General features: G+C 39.1%; 1 protein-coding gene across 3 annotated transcripts in view; it reads left to right on the top strand.

Moving 5' to 3' along the window:
* Positions 1-19,454, top strand: part of POC1B (POC1 centriolar protein B) — a 100,606-nt gene that overhangs the window by 55,956 nt on the left and 25,196 nt on the right. For 2 of the 3 annotated variants that reach the window (XM_043880895.1, XM_043880908.1), the window contains exon 10: positions 9,068-9,148. The exons of the other annotated variant lie outside the window; for it this stretch is intronic. In XM_043880895.1, the coding sequence (XP_043736830.1) occupies positions 9,068-9,148 (81 nt within the window). The remainder of the gene's footprint in view (positions 1-9,067; positions 9,149-19,454) is intronic. 3 annotated transcript variants of the gene reach the window in all.

Here is a 19,454-nt window from a genome sequence, read left to right as displayed (position 1 = left end):
TAGTATTTCTGTAGCTTGGCTGGGCCTGATCAGCAGCTTTGCTGTTGTCCTGTTATCCATTCAGCCACCTGCCTTTCCAGAGTGGTAGGTGACAGAGCTGCGGGCTGAGCGCAGGTCTCCTTACTCCTAACCTAGTGATACTTCCATAATATCACACTGCCTCGGCTCTGGGGACTCAAGCCGTTTTCTCTGTGATTTACTCTCAGCCTTAGCCCACTTAAGAGTGCTAGACTTTTTTTAAGATGTCAACAAGTTCTCTCAGTAGCTCTGCTCTGGCAGTCCAACCAGAAAGCAGTAAAACTAGCTGGGTTGCTTTGTATGGCTAGGTCAGGATGACCCAGGCCATGCAGAACCATTCTATACCCATATTTTTCACATAGGCACTTAAAAATCTATTAAAAACTGGCTTTTCGTCTTGGAGTTACAGCTCAGTTACTTGGTGCAGAATCTTGAACATTGGGACTGAATGATTATGTTTGTTGCCTTGAGAAAGTCAGCCTTCGTGTACATTTTAAATTTGCTGTATGTTGCTCTTGTTTAGTTGCAAAGTCATGTCCGACTCTTTTGTGACCCCGTGGTCTGCAGCCCGCCAGGCTCTTCTGTCCATGGGATTTCCCAGGCAAGAATACTGGAGTGGGTTGCCATCTCCGTCTCCAGGGAATCTTCCCAACCTAGGGTCAAACCCATGTCTCTTGCTTGGCAGGTGGGATGCTTTACCACTAAGCCATCAGGGAAGCCTGTAAGCACTCATACATATTTACTAAATGGGGATTGAAATAAAGTTTCAGTAGCAATTGTCATCTATCATTTATTTACCAAGAAAATTTTTGAAAATGGCACTTCTGAGAAAGTGAATGTCTGGATACATAATTCAGTTTCTAATACTAGGGGATCAGAGAACAATTTATAGAGTCGTTATCCATTTCTTTTCCTTTTCTTAGTTATGGAAGATGATTGGGGGAACTAATGTTCTGTTTCCCTAAATGTAACAAGTAATTATGATTTAATACTCTTAAGTATGGCTTGTATATAGGACAGCGACAGGAGCCATGTCCTGAGAGAGTATATAGATTGTACAAAAAGATATTCTTTACAACTCCAGTTTGTTTTTATTTTTTATATTTAGCAAAAGGCTTCATTCTTACTAGATGCCCAGTAATAATGAGTATTGAACATTTACTAAATGTCAGTTACTACCTGAGCACTTTACATTTATTACCTGCTTAAACTAAATATACAATATGGCTTACATTTGTCAAAATTCAGATTTCATGACAGAAAATGCCAGAGACTTTGTGATATAGGATTCTGCATAAGAACAACCAACGTTCTGTTCATATTTTTCCCATAAAATCTCTTACAGTAAAGCAAAGATATAAAGTTTTCTGGGCAGAGAACATCTTTAACATTATGAATAAATAATTGTTAAATATCAAATTATTTTTTAAAGGCTTCAAACTAATGTCTATGAATCTCTCAAGAGCTAAAAGGCTGTTAATTTTTAGATGTCACTTAGAATAGTGTGAATCAGAATAGAAGTTGTACTGTGTATTATGTAAGATAAGCAAATTTTACTTTGAAATATTAAATTTGATGGATTAAACTTTTTTTTTTCAAAGCTTTAGGCAAAATCAGTTTCAAAGCTTTAGGCAAAGTAATATGTTACTTTGGAAATAATTGAAAACTAGCAACCCCCTTTTTTTGAGGTCAAAATTCCTAATTAAAAGAATTAAAATATATTATTAGAAAATGTGAAATAAATCACATCTAAATGATCTAATTTCCCCAGCTTCCTCTTTTTTTAGTAACCCAGAAGTGTTTGATTTCTGAGTTTGAAGCAACACCATATTCCTGTGATTCGTATTTTATTGTGTTTTCTGTTAGGCTGATTTTAATCACATAATCTCAATCTTCTGAGTGAAATTATTTGACATTTTACAAAAGTCATCCATTTGCCAGTCTTTTTAAGGGTACCACTTGTTTGAAGGTGTGGAATCTTAGGGAGTCTTAGACCTCGGGTACCAGCTGACTATACATAAAAGTTACTAGTTTTATGTTACGGATAGAGAGGGTGGTGGCCAGATTGCTTTTAGAGTAAATGAGAGATGAAGGTCACATGAAAGAAGGCAGAAAGCATAAAATCTTCTTCTTCACTGTGTCAGACAGACCCCTCCTCTGTCCTTTCTGCTCATCTAACTGCAGAGCCTTTGTTAACGCTCCTGGCCTGGGCACACTGTCTTAATTAAAACGTAAGAACAACTTCTTTCTTTTCTTGGTGGGAAAGCAGCTCATTTTCAATACAAGGTATTTTAACCCTGTCCGCATTGTGCAGTGGCGCATCACTAATTCACGCTGACTTGTCTTTCTCAGATTGGCACGAGCTGGGCTACACAGTCCACACCCCCAGACAAAACCCAACTCTCCTTCTTGAAGGAGGAACTGTGTGTGCCTGACACTTCTCTTCCCCACCTTTTTGCACATTTTGATGGGAAGACATAGAGCCATTCTAAAGGACGGTGGTAGATCTTGGAGACAGAAAGCCTTCAAAATAGCTGTTCGGAGAGTTGCAGGATATTGTAAGAAGGGCTGGTAGTGGTGGTGTTCAGTCTCTAAGTTGCATCCAACTCTTTGCAGCCCTATGGACTGTAGCACGCCAGGCTCCTCTGTCCTCTACTGTCTCCCAGAGTTTGCTCAAATCGATGTCCAGTAAGAAGGGGTAGTAGTTAATTAAAAAGATGTTGTCAATAATTGTTTTTTTGGTTTCTGATTTCATAATGGCCATTTGAGGTTACCTTAGTCACCGTATTGCATAGGAAATTCTGTATGATATTGAGCAAGAAGAAAAACTTCCTTTAACTTAACCAAATATTTACATAAAGATACTGTGTGGTAGTCTGGCCACGATTCATAGTTGAAAAATACAAGTGATCAATTTACGACTTGGAGTCTGAGCTTGAGTTTTTATCTCAACCTTCTATTAAGGTTGAAACGTTGTGTCATTAATTTATGGTTAATAAAACTGACCACTCCTCTACCAGTTTTGTATTTCAGTTCTAGCTGTGGTATGTGTATTGTTTTGTATCTCTGAAAATATTCTTTAGAGATTATATAATAATAGCAGCAGTAATAATAATATCTAACACATGCAACATTATTCTAATTACCTTACATAAACTGTCCTTAAGTCTTCCTAAAAGCTAAAATAAGCATTATTTCCATTCCATGAGAAATTGAGGTCCGTGTAAGTTAAATCTTAGAGCTAGCAAGCAGCGGCCTGAGAATTGCAACCAGTCACCCTGGTTCCATTCTGTACCTTTAACTATTTTCATACAGTGCTTCAATAGAATCAAAATTTAATTTCATCCTGTTAACAAATACTGGACATCATAGTAGCTTTAGATTATGCAACAGTGGACAGGATGGGCATGTTTCTTACTCTTCAGAACTTGTTAGCTCATGAACGCCTCACTGTGGTGGATATACCAGAACCTCAGCGTGGAATGGAATCTGTGAGGGCACCTGTATTAATCCTCCATCATGCGTGAATCCCTTGTTCGGTGATTAAAACTCAGCCTCTCATAAGGCAGGTGATTCCCATTTCAAGGCAACTGTAGTTATTGAAGCATTATTTCCTTCAATAAAAATGGAGAGCTAGAAGGTGCTGTTAATATTCGTGGAGATTAGCTTGCAAAGAACTTAACTGTAAGTGTCACTGTCTCAGCATATTTTCTTTGTGGAGAAGGCTATAAACTTTTACTTAGACCTTCCTGCTTCATTTAATGAATGTGGCAGCAACTTGTAGCACAATACAGTAAAATGTTACAGCAAGAATTTCCCAGCCCGTAGAAGCTCAAGGATTTCTCTACGAGAGACGCTGATCGTTTCCATATGATTTCATCTTTTGGAGCAGTTCTTGTTTCGGATGGCAAAAGCAGATTGAATTTTTCATTGGTTAACAATTTCATATCTACACTAGATGGCAGTAGATAAAAGAAAATAAGGTGTCTGCAAGCACTTTCTGGACAGCTAGCTCACCATTGAAAGGAAAGCAAGTCAGCCTCAGGTTTCTTACCTTTGCCTCAACTCTGGACCCAGAGCTGATGGGAAGGAGGCCGTGCGTTCTGCTCTGCGGAATGGCCAGAAAAAACTTAGGCGGCCAAACAGATGGCCTTGTGTGGTTCTGATTCCTTCTTTATTGCAGTATGGGGATTATTGGGTGTGTACGCCTCTGCCTGTAACGCAAGTGGCTGGATAAATGTAAATACTTCATAATGTTTCCAAAGCCACAGCTGTACCGATCAAACATGATACGTGCTTTTAAAAAATCATTCCACTCCTCTTACCGCAGATTCGCTCTTAAAATCACTCCACTCCTGTTACCACGGGTTCAGCCCTTATTACCACCGGGATAAGTGCAGTGTTGTGCTCACTGCCACATCCCTGCTTTATTCTGGATACTCTACGTGTTCCCGTCAGCACAATCTTTCTAAAGCACGTTTTAGCCTCCAGTTTTCCTGTGGCTTCCCAGATGCCCTCCCCCTCACGGTTTGACCTCGCCACCCTCTCCTGTGGCCGCCTGTGCAGCAGGCTGGGCCGGCATTCTCCTCTGGGCTCAGGGAGGCTCGGGACCTCGTCTCCGTCTCTCTTGGCTTTTGTTTTCTTCACTTTTCTAAAGAAGTCATCTTAGGCTCTCTTTTCTCCATGGGAAGCCTGTCGCAGTCCACAGTCCCTTCCTGAGGCTCGCCAGGACGCTGCTTGTTGGGAGCCCTTCTTTGATACCAACTTCTGCTATCTTTGTTGCCCTTTGTTTACTGCTTTGTATTCATAACGTTTAGTGTAAATAATTAGTGACCTTGTGGTTTCTTTCCTTTTTTTTTCCCCCCAATTCTGAAATAATCTCCCTCAGAAGTAGTCACCACTCTATTATTCCCTTGCTTTTCTTTTAAATTTTACTGTATATGTTTGAATCAATAATTAGATATTATTTCATTTTGGATAGTTCTAAACTTTATACGATGGAATCATACTATGTATATTTTCATATAACCTGCTTTTTTATTTATCATTAAAATCCTGAGATTTGTATGTATGGATTCTGAATTCATGCTTTCATATGTTGTTGTACATAGTTGTATTTCATTCATTTTCACTGCTGTATAGGATTCCAGTGAATTTAAGACAGTAATTCCCATGATTATGTATCTGTTCTACTGTTGATAAACATTTGGGGATTTCTGATTGTGGTTTGTTTCTTGAATTCATTTATTTTATTGACAATGGATTTACAATGTAGTGTTAGTTTCTGCAAGATTGTGGTTTTTGTTTTTGCCATTAGAAAAAATGTTCTATAAACAGTGTCAGCAGATCACTGAACTTTCCAGCTTTTGTAATCTGATCGGTATTAAGTGGGATTTTGCTTTACGCTTCCCTTTTCTAATTACTACTAATGTTTCTGAAAATCTCTTCATATTCTAGATAACTGTTAGGTTTCCTGTGATGTTTTTTTAGGACTTCTGTTCTTTTCACATTGATTTGTAGGTTTTTCTTATATATTTTAGATATCTGTCCTTTTCCAGTTCCAAACATAGTATCTCCTCCTGTTCCATTATCTGATTATTAACTTTATGGTATCCACTGTGAAACAGATCCTTAATATTGGTGTAAACAAGATGGATCAGTTTTTAATTTTTTTGGCCTTATGGCTTTACATTTGCCGCTTCAGTTTAAGATATCCTTCTCTACCCCAGGTCAGAAAGATATTTTTACACATTTACTTCTATTAACTTTATAGTTTTAACATACCATTTAGGTTTATAATTTATCTGCTGTCCATCTTTTATGTAGTGTTAGGGATCTATTTAGTGAGCCTGTTTTCTCAGGTACAAGTCATCCTTCCTCTATTGATTTGTGGCACCATTTTTATTTTGTATTTGGTTTTCATATATACAGGGCTTTGCTCCTGAGCTCTTTATGGTATAACTTTCTTTTTTTTTTTTTTTATTAGTTGGAGGCTAATTACTTTACAATATTGTAGTGGCTTTTGTCATACATCGACACGAACCAGCCATGTATTTACATGCACTCCCCATCCCGATCCCCCCTCCCACCTCCCTCTCCACCCGATTCCCCTGGGTCTTCCCAGTGCACCAGGCCCGAGCACTTGTCTCATGCATCCAGCCTGGGCTGGTGATCTGCTTCACCCCAGATAATATACATGTTTCGATGCTGTTCTCTCGAAACATCCCACCCTCGCCTTCTCCCACAGAGTCCAAAAGTCTGTTCTGTATTTCTGTGTCTCTTTTTCTGCTTTGCATATAGGGTTATCGTTATCATCTTTCTAAATTCCATATATATGCGTTAGTATACTGTATTGGTCTTTATCTTTCTGGCTTACTTTACTCTGTATAATGGGCTCCAGCTTCATCCATCTCATTAGAACTGATTCAAATGAATTCTTTTTAATGGCTGAGTAATACTCCATGGTGTATATGTACCACAGCTTCCTTACCCATTGGTCTGCTGATGGGCATCTAGGTTGCTTCCATGTCCTGGCTATTATAAACAGTGCTGCGATGAACATTGGGGTGCACGTGTCTCTTTCAGATCTGGTTTCCTCGGTGTGTATGCCCAGCAGTGGGATTGCTGGGTCATATGGCAGTTCTAATTCCAGTTTTTTAAGAATTCTCCACACTGTTCTCCATAGTGGCTGTACTAGTTTGCATTCCCACCAACAGTGTAAGAGGGTTCCCTTTTCTCCACACCCTCTCCAGCATTTATTGCTTGTAGACTTTTGGATAGCAGCCATCCTGACTGGCGTGTAACGGTACCTCATTGTGGTTTTGATTTGCATTTCTCTGATAATGAGTGATGTTGAGCATCTTTTCTTTTTTTTTTTTTTTAATTTTTTTATTAGTTGGAGGCTAATTACTTCACAACATTTCAGTGGGTTTTGTCATACATTGATATGAATCAGCCATAGATTTACACTTATTCCCCATCCCGATCCCCCCTCCCACCTCCCTCTCCACCCGATTCCTCTGGGTCTTCCCAGTGCACCAGGCCCGAGCACTTGTCTCATGCATCCCACCTGGGCTGGTGATCTGTTTCACCATAGATAGTATACATGCTGTTCTTTTGAAACATCCCACCCTCACCTTCTCCCACAGAGTTCAAAAGTCTGTTCTGTATTTCTGTGTCTCTTTTTCTGTTTTGCATATAGGGTTATCGTTACCATCTTTCTAAATTCCATATATATGTGTTAGTATGCTGTAATGTTCTTTATCTTTCTGGCTTACTTCACTCTGTATAAGGGGCTCCAGTTTCATCCATCTCATTAGGACTGGTTCAAATGAATTCTTTTTGACGGCTGAGTAATATTCCATGGTGTATATGTACCACAGCTTCCTTATCCATTCATCTGCTGATGGGCATCTAGGTTGCTTCCATGTCCTGGCTATTATAAACAGTGCTGCGATGAACATTGGGGTGCACGTGTCTCTTTCAGATCTGGTTTCCTCGGTGTGTATGCCCAGCAGTGGGATTGCTGGGTCATATGGCAGTTCTAATTCCAGTTTTTTAAGAATTCTCCACACTGTTCTCCATAGTGGCTGTACTAGTTTGCATTCCCACCAACAGTGTAAGAGGGTTCCCTTTTCTCCACACCCTCTCCAGCATTTATTGCTTGTAGACTTTTGGATAGCAGCCATCCTGACTGGCGTGTAATGGTACCTCATTGTGGTTTTGATTTGCATTTCTCTGATAATGAGTGATGTTGAGCATCTTTTCATGTGTTTGTTAGTCATCTGTATGTCGTCTTTGGAGAAATGTCTGTTTAATTCTTTGGCCCATTTTTTGATTGGGTCATTTATTTTTCTGGAATTGAGCTGCAGGAGTTGCTTGTATATTTTTGAGGTTAATCCTTTGTTGCTTCGTTTGCTATTATTTTCTCCCAATCTGTGGGCCGTCTTTTCACATTGCTTATAGTTTCCTTTGTAGTGCAAAAGCTTTTAAGTTTCATTAGGTCCCATTTGTTTATTTTTGCTTTTATTTCCAATATTCTGGGAGGTGGGTCATAGAGGATCCAGCTTTGATTTATTTCGGAGAGTGTTTTGCCTATGTTCTCCTCTAGGAGTTTTATAGTTTCTGGTCTTACATTTAGATCTTTAATCCATTTTCAGTTTATTTTTGTGTATGGTGTTAGAAAGTGTTCTAGTTTCATTCTTTTACAAGTGGTTGACCACTTGTGGGTTGACCCAGCACCACTTGTTAAAGAGGTTGTCTTTTTTCCATTGTATATTCTTGCCTCGTTTGTCGAAGATAAGGTGTCCATAGGTTCGTGGATTTATCTCTGGGCTTTCTATTCTGTTCCATTGATCTATATTTCTGTCTTTGTGCCAGTAGATGGTATAATTTTCAATAAACTTCTTTAATATCTTTACATGAGTTTTATTTTTCCATAAAGGTCTTATGCATCTTTGTTTTTCTTTGATGTATTTTTAAATTTTTATAGTATTGTAAATTATGATTTTTAAAAGTCTACATTTTCTGTGTACTAAAGTGCAGACATGTAATTGATTTTGTGTATCAATTTTGGATCTAGTAAACTCCCTTGTTAGTTTTAATGATTTAGTGGTAGATTCTTTTGTGATTTCTTTATAGATAATTATATATGAATGACAATTTTTATTTCTTCTGTTTCAATTCTTACATCTTAATGCTTTTATTTCCTTTTCTTGTCTTACTGAACTGGCTAGGATTTTTTTCTGCATCTTTTAAGGTGGGTTATTTATTTTACTTTTAATAGCCCTTTATAGGTGAATCCCATTGATTTTCAAATGTAAAAAACAATTTTTATTCCTGGGATAAATTCAACGTGGTCACAATGATCTTTTCTTACATACTGATAGATTTGATAGGCTAATATTTAAAAATTTTGTATCCATGCTAGTGTACAAATATATTTTAATTTGAGAATATATTAGGAAATACCCTCTAGATTGTTACAAATGACATCCAATTTCTTATGGTATAAAAATCTAATATTAGCCTTTTTAATGTATATATGCAGATTAATCCAAAGCTTGATGTAATCGATTTGCAGACCTCTACTCCCCCTGTTGTGGACATCCTTTCTTTTGATTCTACCACAGTAAGTTTCCTTTGGCATCTAAGTGGTATTTAATTGTTTGGCATAATCCATTTTCCTTAAAAAGTGTGTGGGAGAAAAGATTATAAAATTGACTAAGTAGCCTAACAGTTTAGAAAAAACCTTATATGAAAAGTCAACTTACAATGTGTCTAAATTGCCACCAGGGGGAGGAGTACCAATTTCCAGAAAAGTAGTTTGAGGACCTTGAGGGCCGGAGAATCCATGCTGTCTCGTCTCCTGTTAAGGTAGTCCATGTGACATTTCAGGTGCTGTTAGAGAAGAGATTTCCTTCTTTGATAATTACCTTTCAGAGGTGCTGAACTTACTTCTGTTCTCCTTAGAAGCTGTAAGAAAAGTAGTCATTTTCCTTTGTTCATCTCTCTTGATGGATAATCCAAAAATTAAGGTGTATTTACATACATACAATTTATTTACTCAGTGTATCTGAAGTCTTAAAAAATTGAGAGTTTTAGCCTTTCAATTTGAGTGTGCTTAATCTTTGCAAGGCAGATCATTTCTGCCATCAATTCTGTTAGAGCAAAACTCGTCCTATAAACAAATGGGAGGAATGGCGTGGTCTTTGGCAACACTGCTGAAATAGAGTCAGTATAGTTAAACACTTGGGGTAAATTATTCACATGTGGCCAAAAAGAAAACAAGCAAGAAAAGCCCTTGACATTACAATATTATAAACTTACCAGTAGATCTCAAGAATTGTATTTATTGTAGAGGAATTCTGCAGAGAACTAGTCTATCCTGTGTCAGAAAGAAGTCTGCTTATTAAAGGGTCTTTTTAGGGTGAATGCCATGCAGAAAAGACTCCCAGATCAGTCATAAGAAGTCCCAGAGACAGGAAGTCAGCTGGAGGGTCAGCCTAGGGGCTGGTTGTCAAAGAGAATCCCAAGAATTGTTGGTAACTTTCCAGGTAGCGCTAGTGGTAAAGAACCCACCTGCCAGGGCGGGTCACAGAAGAGATGTGGGTTCAATCCCTGGATTGGGAAGATCCCCAGGAGGGGGAAATGACAGCCCACTCCAGTACTCTTGCCTGGAGAATTCCATGGACAGAGGAGCCTGATGGGCTCTATAAGGTCATAGGGTCACAAAGACTGGGACACGACTGAAGTGACTGAGCATGCATGCACTAGGACCTCAAGCAGGTCTGTGGTCTTATCTCTTACAATGTTCATGTTTATAAAATAACCCTATGAGCATTCCTGCATTAATAAGTTATTTATGAGATTAAAGATTAACTAGACATCAAATTCTTGCCACAGTGCTTAGCTTATAGTAGGTGCTCAATACATTTATGTTCAATGAATTACTCAAAGGGCCCGCTATTGAAATTTATAATTTCTGATGAGTTGAGTTTTTGCCCCAGTAGAGGAGCAAAAGATAGGTGGCTTTTGAGATGTGCTGCCTTCTTGTGAGGTAGTTGGTAGACTAAAATTGGATATTTCTGCCTTAGAAGATACAAGAGATCATCAAAAGTCTTTGGTCTGAACTTTGAGACTCACTCTCCCTGCCAGTACCCTTCAAACTTTGCAGAGCCTCATGAACTGAGGAATCCAGGTGTTCTTGATAGTATGCTATGGAGGTGAGCGTAAATGCCAGCTCGCAAGTGATAGCAGGCTGTCTGTCCCTGGGTGGTGTTGAAGAAGCATCAAAGTCAAGTGTCTACATTATGGGGCCCAAAATTAGGAATGCCAGGGCCTCACTGGTGGCTCAGATGGATAAAGAATCTGCCTGCATTGCAGACCTGGGTTTGATCCCTGGGTCAGGAAGATGCCCTGGAGAAGGGAATGGCTACCCACTCCAGCATTCTTGCCTGGAGAATCCCATGGACAGAGGAGCCTGGTGGGCTACAGTCCATGGGATCACAAAGAGTCAGACACGGCTGAGCAACTGACTCAGGAATACAGAGTAGGTAGGACCTCAAGAAGACAATTTTTTTTTTCCAAGTTGAAGTGTAGTTGATTTACAATGTTGTGTTAATTTCCGCTGTACAGCAAAGCGATTCAGCTATACACATATATACATTTTTAAAATATTCTTTTCCATCACGGTTTATCACAGGGAATATAGTTTCTGTGTTACACAGAAAACCTGTCTTTTTATCTTGTGATTTTATCCACCCTATACACAATAGTTTGCATCTGCTAACCAACCTCTGAATACATCTTCCTGCCTTGGCCATCACAAGTCTGTTCTCTATGGGCAAGATAATTTTTATAATAAACATGTAGCGGTGTTTGTAGTTGTGTTACAAAACAGTATAATAAGACTGAAGACTACATTTATTATCCACATAAGGGATAATATTAGATTGAATCATATGATGTTGCCATTTGTAGGCAAAAACAATCTAATATCTGTGATTTCCCATGGTTCAGCCCAACATACAAGTCTTAAAAGGAAGATTCCACTGTTACTTTGAGTTGTGTGCTCAATGCTACGTAAAAATAAAATAAATAAGAAAACAGAAAACAAAAACTCATTTGTTATGAATTGGGTTGGAATTGGGCTAATGAGATCCTACCTATAATCTGGAAGATAGCTGCCTTTCTCCCAGCAAGACATAAAGAATCCTGATTGTATTTCTCTTACTAACACATTTTCTGAAGACATAGATGCTCATGAAGCATTTAGATTTTATACGGAGTATCTTTAAAGAGCTTTCCTTTAAATTTTCAGTGTATCTTTCTTTTAGCTTATTGATAGATAAGCAGTTAGAAAACTAAAGTGAAATCACTGTGATTGTTTGCCTTTCCATTAATTTTGTGGTATGTGCTAGTCACTCAGTTGTATCCAGCTCTTTGCAATCCCATGAACTCTATACAATCCTATGGACTGTAGCCCACCAGGCTCTTCTGTCCATGGAATTCTCCAGGCAAGAATACTGGAGTGGGTGGTCATTCCCTTCTCCACGGGATCTTCCCAATCCAGGGATTGAACCCAGATCTCTTGCATTGCAGGCAGATTCTTTACCAATCTGAGTTACCAGGGAAGCCCGCTAATTTCATGGTATTTCTTAATCTGTCATCTCCTCTACATATTGGCTGCTTTTCTTTTGCTTCTGCACAAGTCAAGCATAATTGTAAAGGATATTTGTTTCTATTCTGGCATATAGCACTAGTATGGTGTGAACTTTGCATGTGATTATAATTTAAAAATCCAGAGAAATGTTGGAAGCCAAAAAAAGCAGTATTTAAAGGTGGTTTTTGTTTTTATTATTGTGGTTACTATTTATTTGGGGGATTTGTTTGGTTTTTGCAGACTGGAAGAACATTTCTTTAGAAATTCATTTTCATCAAGATGAGATATAAAAAGATTACTCTTTAAAACTTATTTTGTGAAATTTATTAATAGGATAAAAGCAGATTTTTTATGATATAGGAAATAATTGGCTTCTGTTCCTGTTTTGACTTGATTTAATATCACATTCAGGCAGATTTCTAGATCTTAGTGTATTGATATCTGTGCTCTGATGCCTTCTTACAACAGAAAAGAAATTATGGGATACAGTGTAACCGCTGGTATCTTTGTGGCTTGCACTTGTGTCTCTGATGCCAGGCAGGAAGCTTGATACAATATTTCAGGATCAAAATAAGCTGTTCCCAATCTGCATTTTAAAGCTTTGTTGATAAAAAAAAAAAAAATGTTTCTGTAAAGGCTGTCACATAGACATAGTTTAAAAATGATCTCAAATTTCTGAATCTTATTCTAATTGCATTGTCACTTGTTAAATACTGATCTTCTGAAGATTATTTAGTTCAAGATTCTCATTGAATATTTTAATGTTTTCACTTATTCGTTTAAAAATAGACCAAGATTTTGTCGTCAAAATTGTACGGAGCCATTTAACATTAGATTGACATGTGGTGTGGCTACATCCTCAGCCCCTCTCCTCACCAGGCAAGCAAGACAGGAATTCCTCTGTTGTTGTTCAGTTGCTCAGTTATGTCCAACTCTGTGATCCCTTCGACTGCAGGACACCAGACTTCCCTGTCCTTCACCATCTCCTGGAGTTTGCTCAAACTTATGTCGACTGAGTTGGAGATGCCATCCATCCGTCTCATCCTCTGTCGTCCCCTTCTCCTCTTGCCTTCAATCTTTCCCAGCATCAGGGTCTTTTCCAATGAGTCAGCTCTTGCATCAGGTTGCCAAAGTACTGGAGCTTCAGCATCAGTCCCTGCAATGAATATTCAAAGTTGATTTCCTTTAGGATTGACTGGTTTGATCTCCTTGCAGTCCAAGGGACTCTCGAGTCTTTTCCAGCGCCACAATTTGAAAGCATCAATTCTTTGGTGCTCAGCCTTCTTTATGGTCCAGCTCTCACATCCGTACATGACTACTGGAAACACCATAGCTTTGACTATATGGACCTTTGTGCCAAAGTAATGTCTTGCTTTAAAAAAAAAAAATTTATTTTACTTTATTTATTTGGTTGTACAATGCAGCATACGGGATCCTAGTTCCCTAACCAGGGATTGAACTCACACCCCCTCCATTGGAAGCTCAGAGTCCCAGCCCTGTCCTGCCAGGGAAGCCCGATGTCTCTGCTTTTTAATATGCTGTTTAGGTTTGTCATAGCTTTTCTTTCAAAGAGCAATTGTCTATATAAAGTGGCATTTCTCAAAAATACTGACTAAGCAAAATTTACTTAAAATACTAAGATTACTAAAATTGTTATTTTTAGATAAACTATATTCCTAGGTTTTGATGTATTTTATTATTACTTTTCCAACAAATGACTACAATGGAACTGTCAATCTTGCTCATGTTCAATTGATTGACCATCAAAACAATGGACCTTCTCAGAGAACCGCGTTTCTCGTTTTCACTCTGGGAACTACATAGAGTATGAACGTAATATATATGCCTTTCTTTAGAATTAGGGACAGTTTCCAGATTAAATTTACTTAAATAACTGAGAGTCGACAATTGCAGTACAGGAGAAAATCAAAGTCTACAGTCTCTTTTTTTGCTCCATCAGTCAAAATATTTAAAGCCACACTGCATGGAGGCATCACATGACATCCTGAAGACAGGATGTCAGGGTGTCTGCCTGACCTCAGGAAACTTATAACCTAGGTAGAGAGAAAACACAGTATAAATGTCAGTTTCAAAATACTGGCTGCCAAGAGTGCGTGCTAAGTTGCTTTAGTTGTGTCCAACTCTTTGTGACCTATGGACTGTAGCCTACTAGGCTCCTCTGTCCTTGGTATTCTTTGGGCAAGAATACTGGATTGGCTTGCCATGCCCTCCTCCAGAGGATCTTCCCGACCCAGGGACTGAACCCGCATCTCTTACATCTCCTATATCGTCAGGCAGGTTCTTTACCACTAGTGCCACCTGGGAAGTCCAGATGCCGGGGTATATGATTGTCAAATGAAAGATTATTAACAGAAGGATTTGGTAAAAGGTCATGAATGGGCTAGAGGAAGTAAGAAGACATCTCTTAAAGAAAAAAAAAAAAACCTTTGACCAGGTCTTGACCTGACTGGAGATGGGTAGAATTTTGATAGGGACATTCCAGGTGGGGAAAGCAAGGTATAAGTAGATGCCTCAGAAGTGACTGAAAATGTGATACGTACCGAAGTAAGGCAGGTGCATCCGTCTCATCTGGAGTCTCTGACATCGCCTGCCTCATGGGCTAGCAGATGTGGCAGAATGCCAAGAGCATAGCTGCCCGCACACAGTGTTAGCTCTCAATCCATACTTCGTGAGTAACAAGGTGCCTGTACCCAGGAAGCCTGCATTATATTCTAGAAGGGGAGACAAGCAATTCACAGATTTAAAAAATAGACCGTAGAGTATAGCAGACAGAAACAGTGCAGAGGTGTAGATAGCACTGAACTCGGGGAGGAGGAGGGGTGCGTTTAGAGAGAGTGGTCAGGACAGGAGTCGCGTGAAAGGTGATGTTTGTGGAAGGAACTGAAGGAATGCAGTGAACAAATCAGGTGAGTACGTGGGGAGGCCCTCCAGGCCAGTGGGAGCAGTGATAGAAAGCCAGACTGGGAGTAAGGAGGATCCACTGCCCGGGGGGTGGGGTTCCTTCAGAGGAAGAGGCACCATCTGACAAGTGTTGTAATAGGTTCACTCTGGCCACTATGTGGAGAAACAGCTGGCGAAGGTGGTGGTGGTGGTGTTTAGTTGCTCAGTCGGGTCTGACTCTTTGCAAGCCCATGGACTGCAGCATGCCAGGCTTCCCTGTCCTTCCCTGTCTCCTGGAGTTTGCTTAAACTCATGTCCATTGAGTCGGTGATGCCATCCAACCACCTCATCCTCTGTCGCCCCCTTCTCCTCTTGCCCTCAGTCTTTCCCAGCATTAGGGTCTTTTTCAGTGAGTCGCCTCTTCACATCAAGTGGCCAAAGTATTGGGAAAAGGCGGTGGAGGAGAGCAAAGAGACCAGTTTGGAAGCTAATGAAATCATCAGGCAGGAGGCAGTAGTCGCTTGATCCAGGGTGCAGAGGAGAGGGTTTTAAGTGATCTGATTCTGAATGTATTGATATTCTGAAGGCAGAGCCAAGAGGATTTCCTGACAGATTGGATGTCAGCTGTGAGATTCCCTATCTCCTGTCCCCGGGGATAGTAAGGTGCAGCCCTGGGTAATCTCCGGGTGGCCGAGATTATCTCCCAGTTCAGCATCATTTTACTAGAGGAGTTGCTGAGAGAAAAAAGACCTTTGATTTTCCTATATTCTTTTCTGGGATCAAGAAAGTGGTCAGCTGAATCAAAGCAAGAAATACTGTACTGTTTCTTTGACTTGGAGAAGGACAATGGTGAAACATTCTCTTCCTTCCAAGATGTCCTTTAGATTTGCATTTTTTAGCAAAGTTCATTGATTTCCCCTTCTGGAAAGATGGTCACATCAGTCGATTTTTAGGAAGAGAAAGGTTAAAGTTAATCCAGTTTCATGGAGGTTGTCATATGATACGTGCTATCTGAAAATACTGATGTATTGATAAAATAAAAAGACAGACAAAGAGTAAACTTGCCAATGCAGAGAGGATATCTCCATGGATGTTGTGGCAACAGTTCATCCTGGTTACTAGACAACATTGCATAACTAGTTACAGAGTTATTCCAGTTCCTAACTGCTTATGTAAGCAAAGATTTGGAAAGACTTATTTGAAAGAATAGTGTATTCAAACCTAAAAGTCTCAAAACTAAAATTTGTAATTTGGAAAGTGTAACTTGGCAATATGCAATGGTTTGTCCCCAGATACCCCATTTACCTTTCCAGGAAGACCAGTAAAAATCACGTTGCACAAAGCTTCTGCTTACACTACTTTTCTGTATGATAACATTCCTGGATTATCATATAAACAGCATCTAAAGTTGGGGGTAGGTGAAGTTCTTTTTTAAGTGTTTAAACTTTGCAATAGTTTATAAGGTAGCATTTGACTTGTTAGTTTAGTGCATATGGTTTCCAAAACTAGATATGTTTGTATTTTTGTTGTTGCTTACTAAGCTTTAGGAAAAGGCATTTATATATGGGCTCTTTAGGCATGGGTTCAGTGGCCCTCAATATTTTTCTCCTTTCCCCACTCTTAAGTGTTTGAAAGAAAATAAGCATAGGCATTTGTAAAACCCAGCTCTGGACTTGACACAGAGGTTCTTTCCACAGTTATCCTCATGTTATTAAGACATTTAGTCTTAATTTCAAATGATAGTGAATATGTCAAGTGAGATACAGTAATACTTTTTTTTTTAATTCAGTGTCTCAAAAAGTTGTGTAACTGTTAGATATTAGGAGTAAAAGTTGAATTCTTATCAGAGTTTGAGAAATAATTTTAAAACCTCACTCTTTGAAACTAAAAGAAATAAAGTAATTAAATTGTCAGAGCATTTTTTAAAAAAAAGTCACACATGATAACTAACAGAATAAGAAAAAATACAGTTCCATAAATCTCTTACCCTTTAGAATAGAAAACACATTTTTTTTTTTTTCAGATACAAATTATTTTAGAGAAAACATTAGAGAGATTGAGACTATTTTCAAGTTAGTTGCATCCTTGCTTGGGTACATCATGACCCATATGTTATAAGAACTACCAACAGTTGTAAATGTGATAACTGACCTTTAAAAAAAAAATGCGTTTTGGGATTATGGAAAAAAGCAACCAACTAAAACTTTTTAGTCTGTTAAAGGAACGTGGCTTTTTCAAAAACCTGATTTACTAAGTACCACTGTAAAGGGAGATTAATAGTGTTGGTCAGAGGCTTTCTTTTTTTCCTCCAAAGAAAATATACTTTTTTATAAAAATCATAATAATCAAAGTCCCTAAGTGTTTGACTCAGCTGTCATTAAGGATTTACTAATTTGAGCTTCACTCCCTTCAAGTTTCAAGGTCACAGAGGAAGAAAGCTTACATTGTGAGTGCTTCCTTTTACCAAAAATTTTATACTAATTAAAATTTTAGGCTTAGTCCTGGTTAAAAATTTGTGCAATAAAACTGGTCTTTATAGCCTGTTGACAAAAGTGGTTTAGGACTTAAACCTTTCTATATGAAATGGAGAGACCGAGAATTTACAGAAGGATTTTATAAAACATGCTCTCTGGGAGCCCAACGGAGTAAATACCTTTTTGAATTTCCTTTAGAAAATGAGCACATTGCTGGGAACTGGAGGTGTTAAAATTCCAGGTATCGTTTCTGCCTCCCAACTTCCTGAGCCCCTGGGTTTCTGAACTGCTGCAACTCCCCCGGGCTGTCCCAGGCCTGGGAATCTAAGCCGCACCCCCAGTTCCCACAGCTGAGACTGAGGCATGCTGAAAATGCCCGACAGCCTCAGCCCACACATCCAGTAACAACTGGTTCCTTCCTCTTCCTGTGGAAGAGCAACATCCTCTGAGAGGAGCAGAAACGCGCCCTGAGGAATGCAGAACAGCAGTGAGCTTTTCACACAGGACATGACTGCCAGGGGCCTGTCTCCCGGACGGTCGGCCCTGAACCAGCTTCCTGCTGACCCGGAGGAGGGTTTGCTCTGGAGCTAAACGCCACTCGCGGCTCTGTTAGAGCCTTGTGGAAAACAGTAAGCCTCACCCGCAGCTGTCCCACATAGGACACCCGTCTGGTTTTGAGTTATTCGGTGCTGCTTATACGGTGAAGCTAGCTGCCTCTGCTCCTTTATTTAGCCACCTGACAGCTAATTATTTGGTGGAGGTAGTCCACAGGTCCGCTGAAATCAATTTTTCTGTCAGTTCTTTGTGCTTTATGACGTCAGGTGATGTAAACTATTAATATATTAGGTCCTAAGAGAGACTGAAATCGTCGTAACCCGAGGGAACTGGCAACTGAAGCTCACTGCTTCTTGCCTAGTTCTGTCTGTGTCTTTCGTTCCCCTTGCTTTTCCTTTCTGAGACAGTCAGGCATCATAGAAGATACCATTCTGTGTGCACCGTCATCCATCCTCGAGCATATAGAAAGCTGCTTCAAACCAACCAACCCATCAGCCCCTATGATTTAAACATTACGATGGACTTGAAATGACTTTTACAACTGAGGAATGTTCTGGTATAATTTGACTTCCTTTTTTTTTTTTCTCCTAATTCCTACAGTATTTTCTTTTTCCTTTGGTTGAAACAATGATGGTCACTATAAAGCCCAACTTTAATATCATATGTACTTTTTAAACTGCTTTCCAGATAGATCACTACAAAATTTTGGTGGGTTTCAGCATTTATGGTGGCAAAATTCTATTAACTTTTCGTGTATTTGTTTGGATTGTTTTACTGAAGCACATAAGAGTTACTTGTTTGTTTTAAGTTGAAGGAGAGATGCAGAAGGAATGCCAGGCATTTCCTCTTCCTCTCAGAATGTCTTTTTAATGAACATTCCTCTTCCCTCCTATGAACAAACCATCTCAGCTCAGCAAGGGGCCTCTGAGTGTCTAACTTTCTAACAAACCAGCTTCTTTCCTTTGTTCCTTCAGCCCCAAGTGGGGCTTGCTTCATGCATTTACTATTTCTTCTCACTTCTGTGCTTCCTTTTAGCCTTTGCAGACTTCCAAACCTGTCTAACTGGGTTCCCTATATTAAATTCTCTCTATTAAAATAACTGTTGTGGTTTCTGTTTTCCTGCTGGGTTCTGAATGATCATACTAAAGATCCTAAATAAATAAGATGTACAGAAAAAAACTTAAAGGGTATTTATTTCAGCGTTACTTAAAACAACAGCAACAATAAATGGACACAAATCAAACAAATATCCTTTAAGAGAGTTAAATAAAATATACTATGTCAAGTGATAGAATATTATATATTCATACCATGTTTAACAACAGTAAATGAGTGTGAATGAC

Source organism: Cervus elaphus, chromosome 3, assembly GCF_910594005.1.
Source record: "Cervus elaphus chromosome 3, mCerEla1.1, whole genome shotgun sequence".
NCBI lineage: Eukaryota > Metazoa > Chordata > Mammalia > Artiodactyla > Cervidae > Cervus > Cervus elaphus.
The sequence above is the reverse complement of the archived record's forward strand: the minus strand, read 5'-3'. Positions and strand labels throughout refer to the sequence as shown.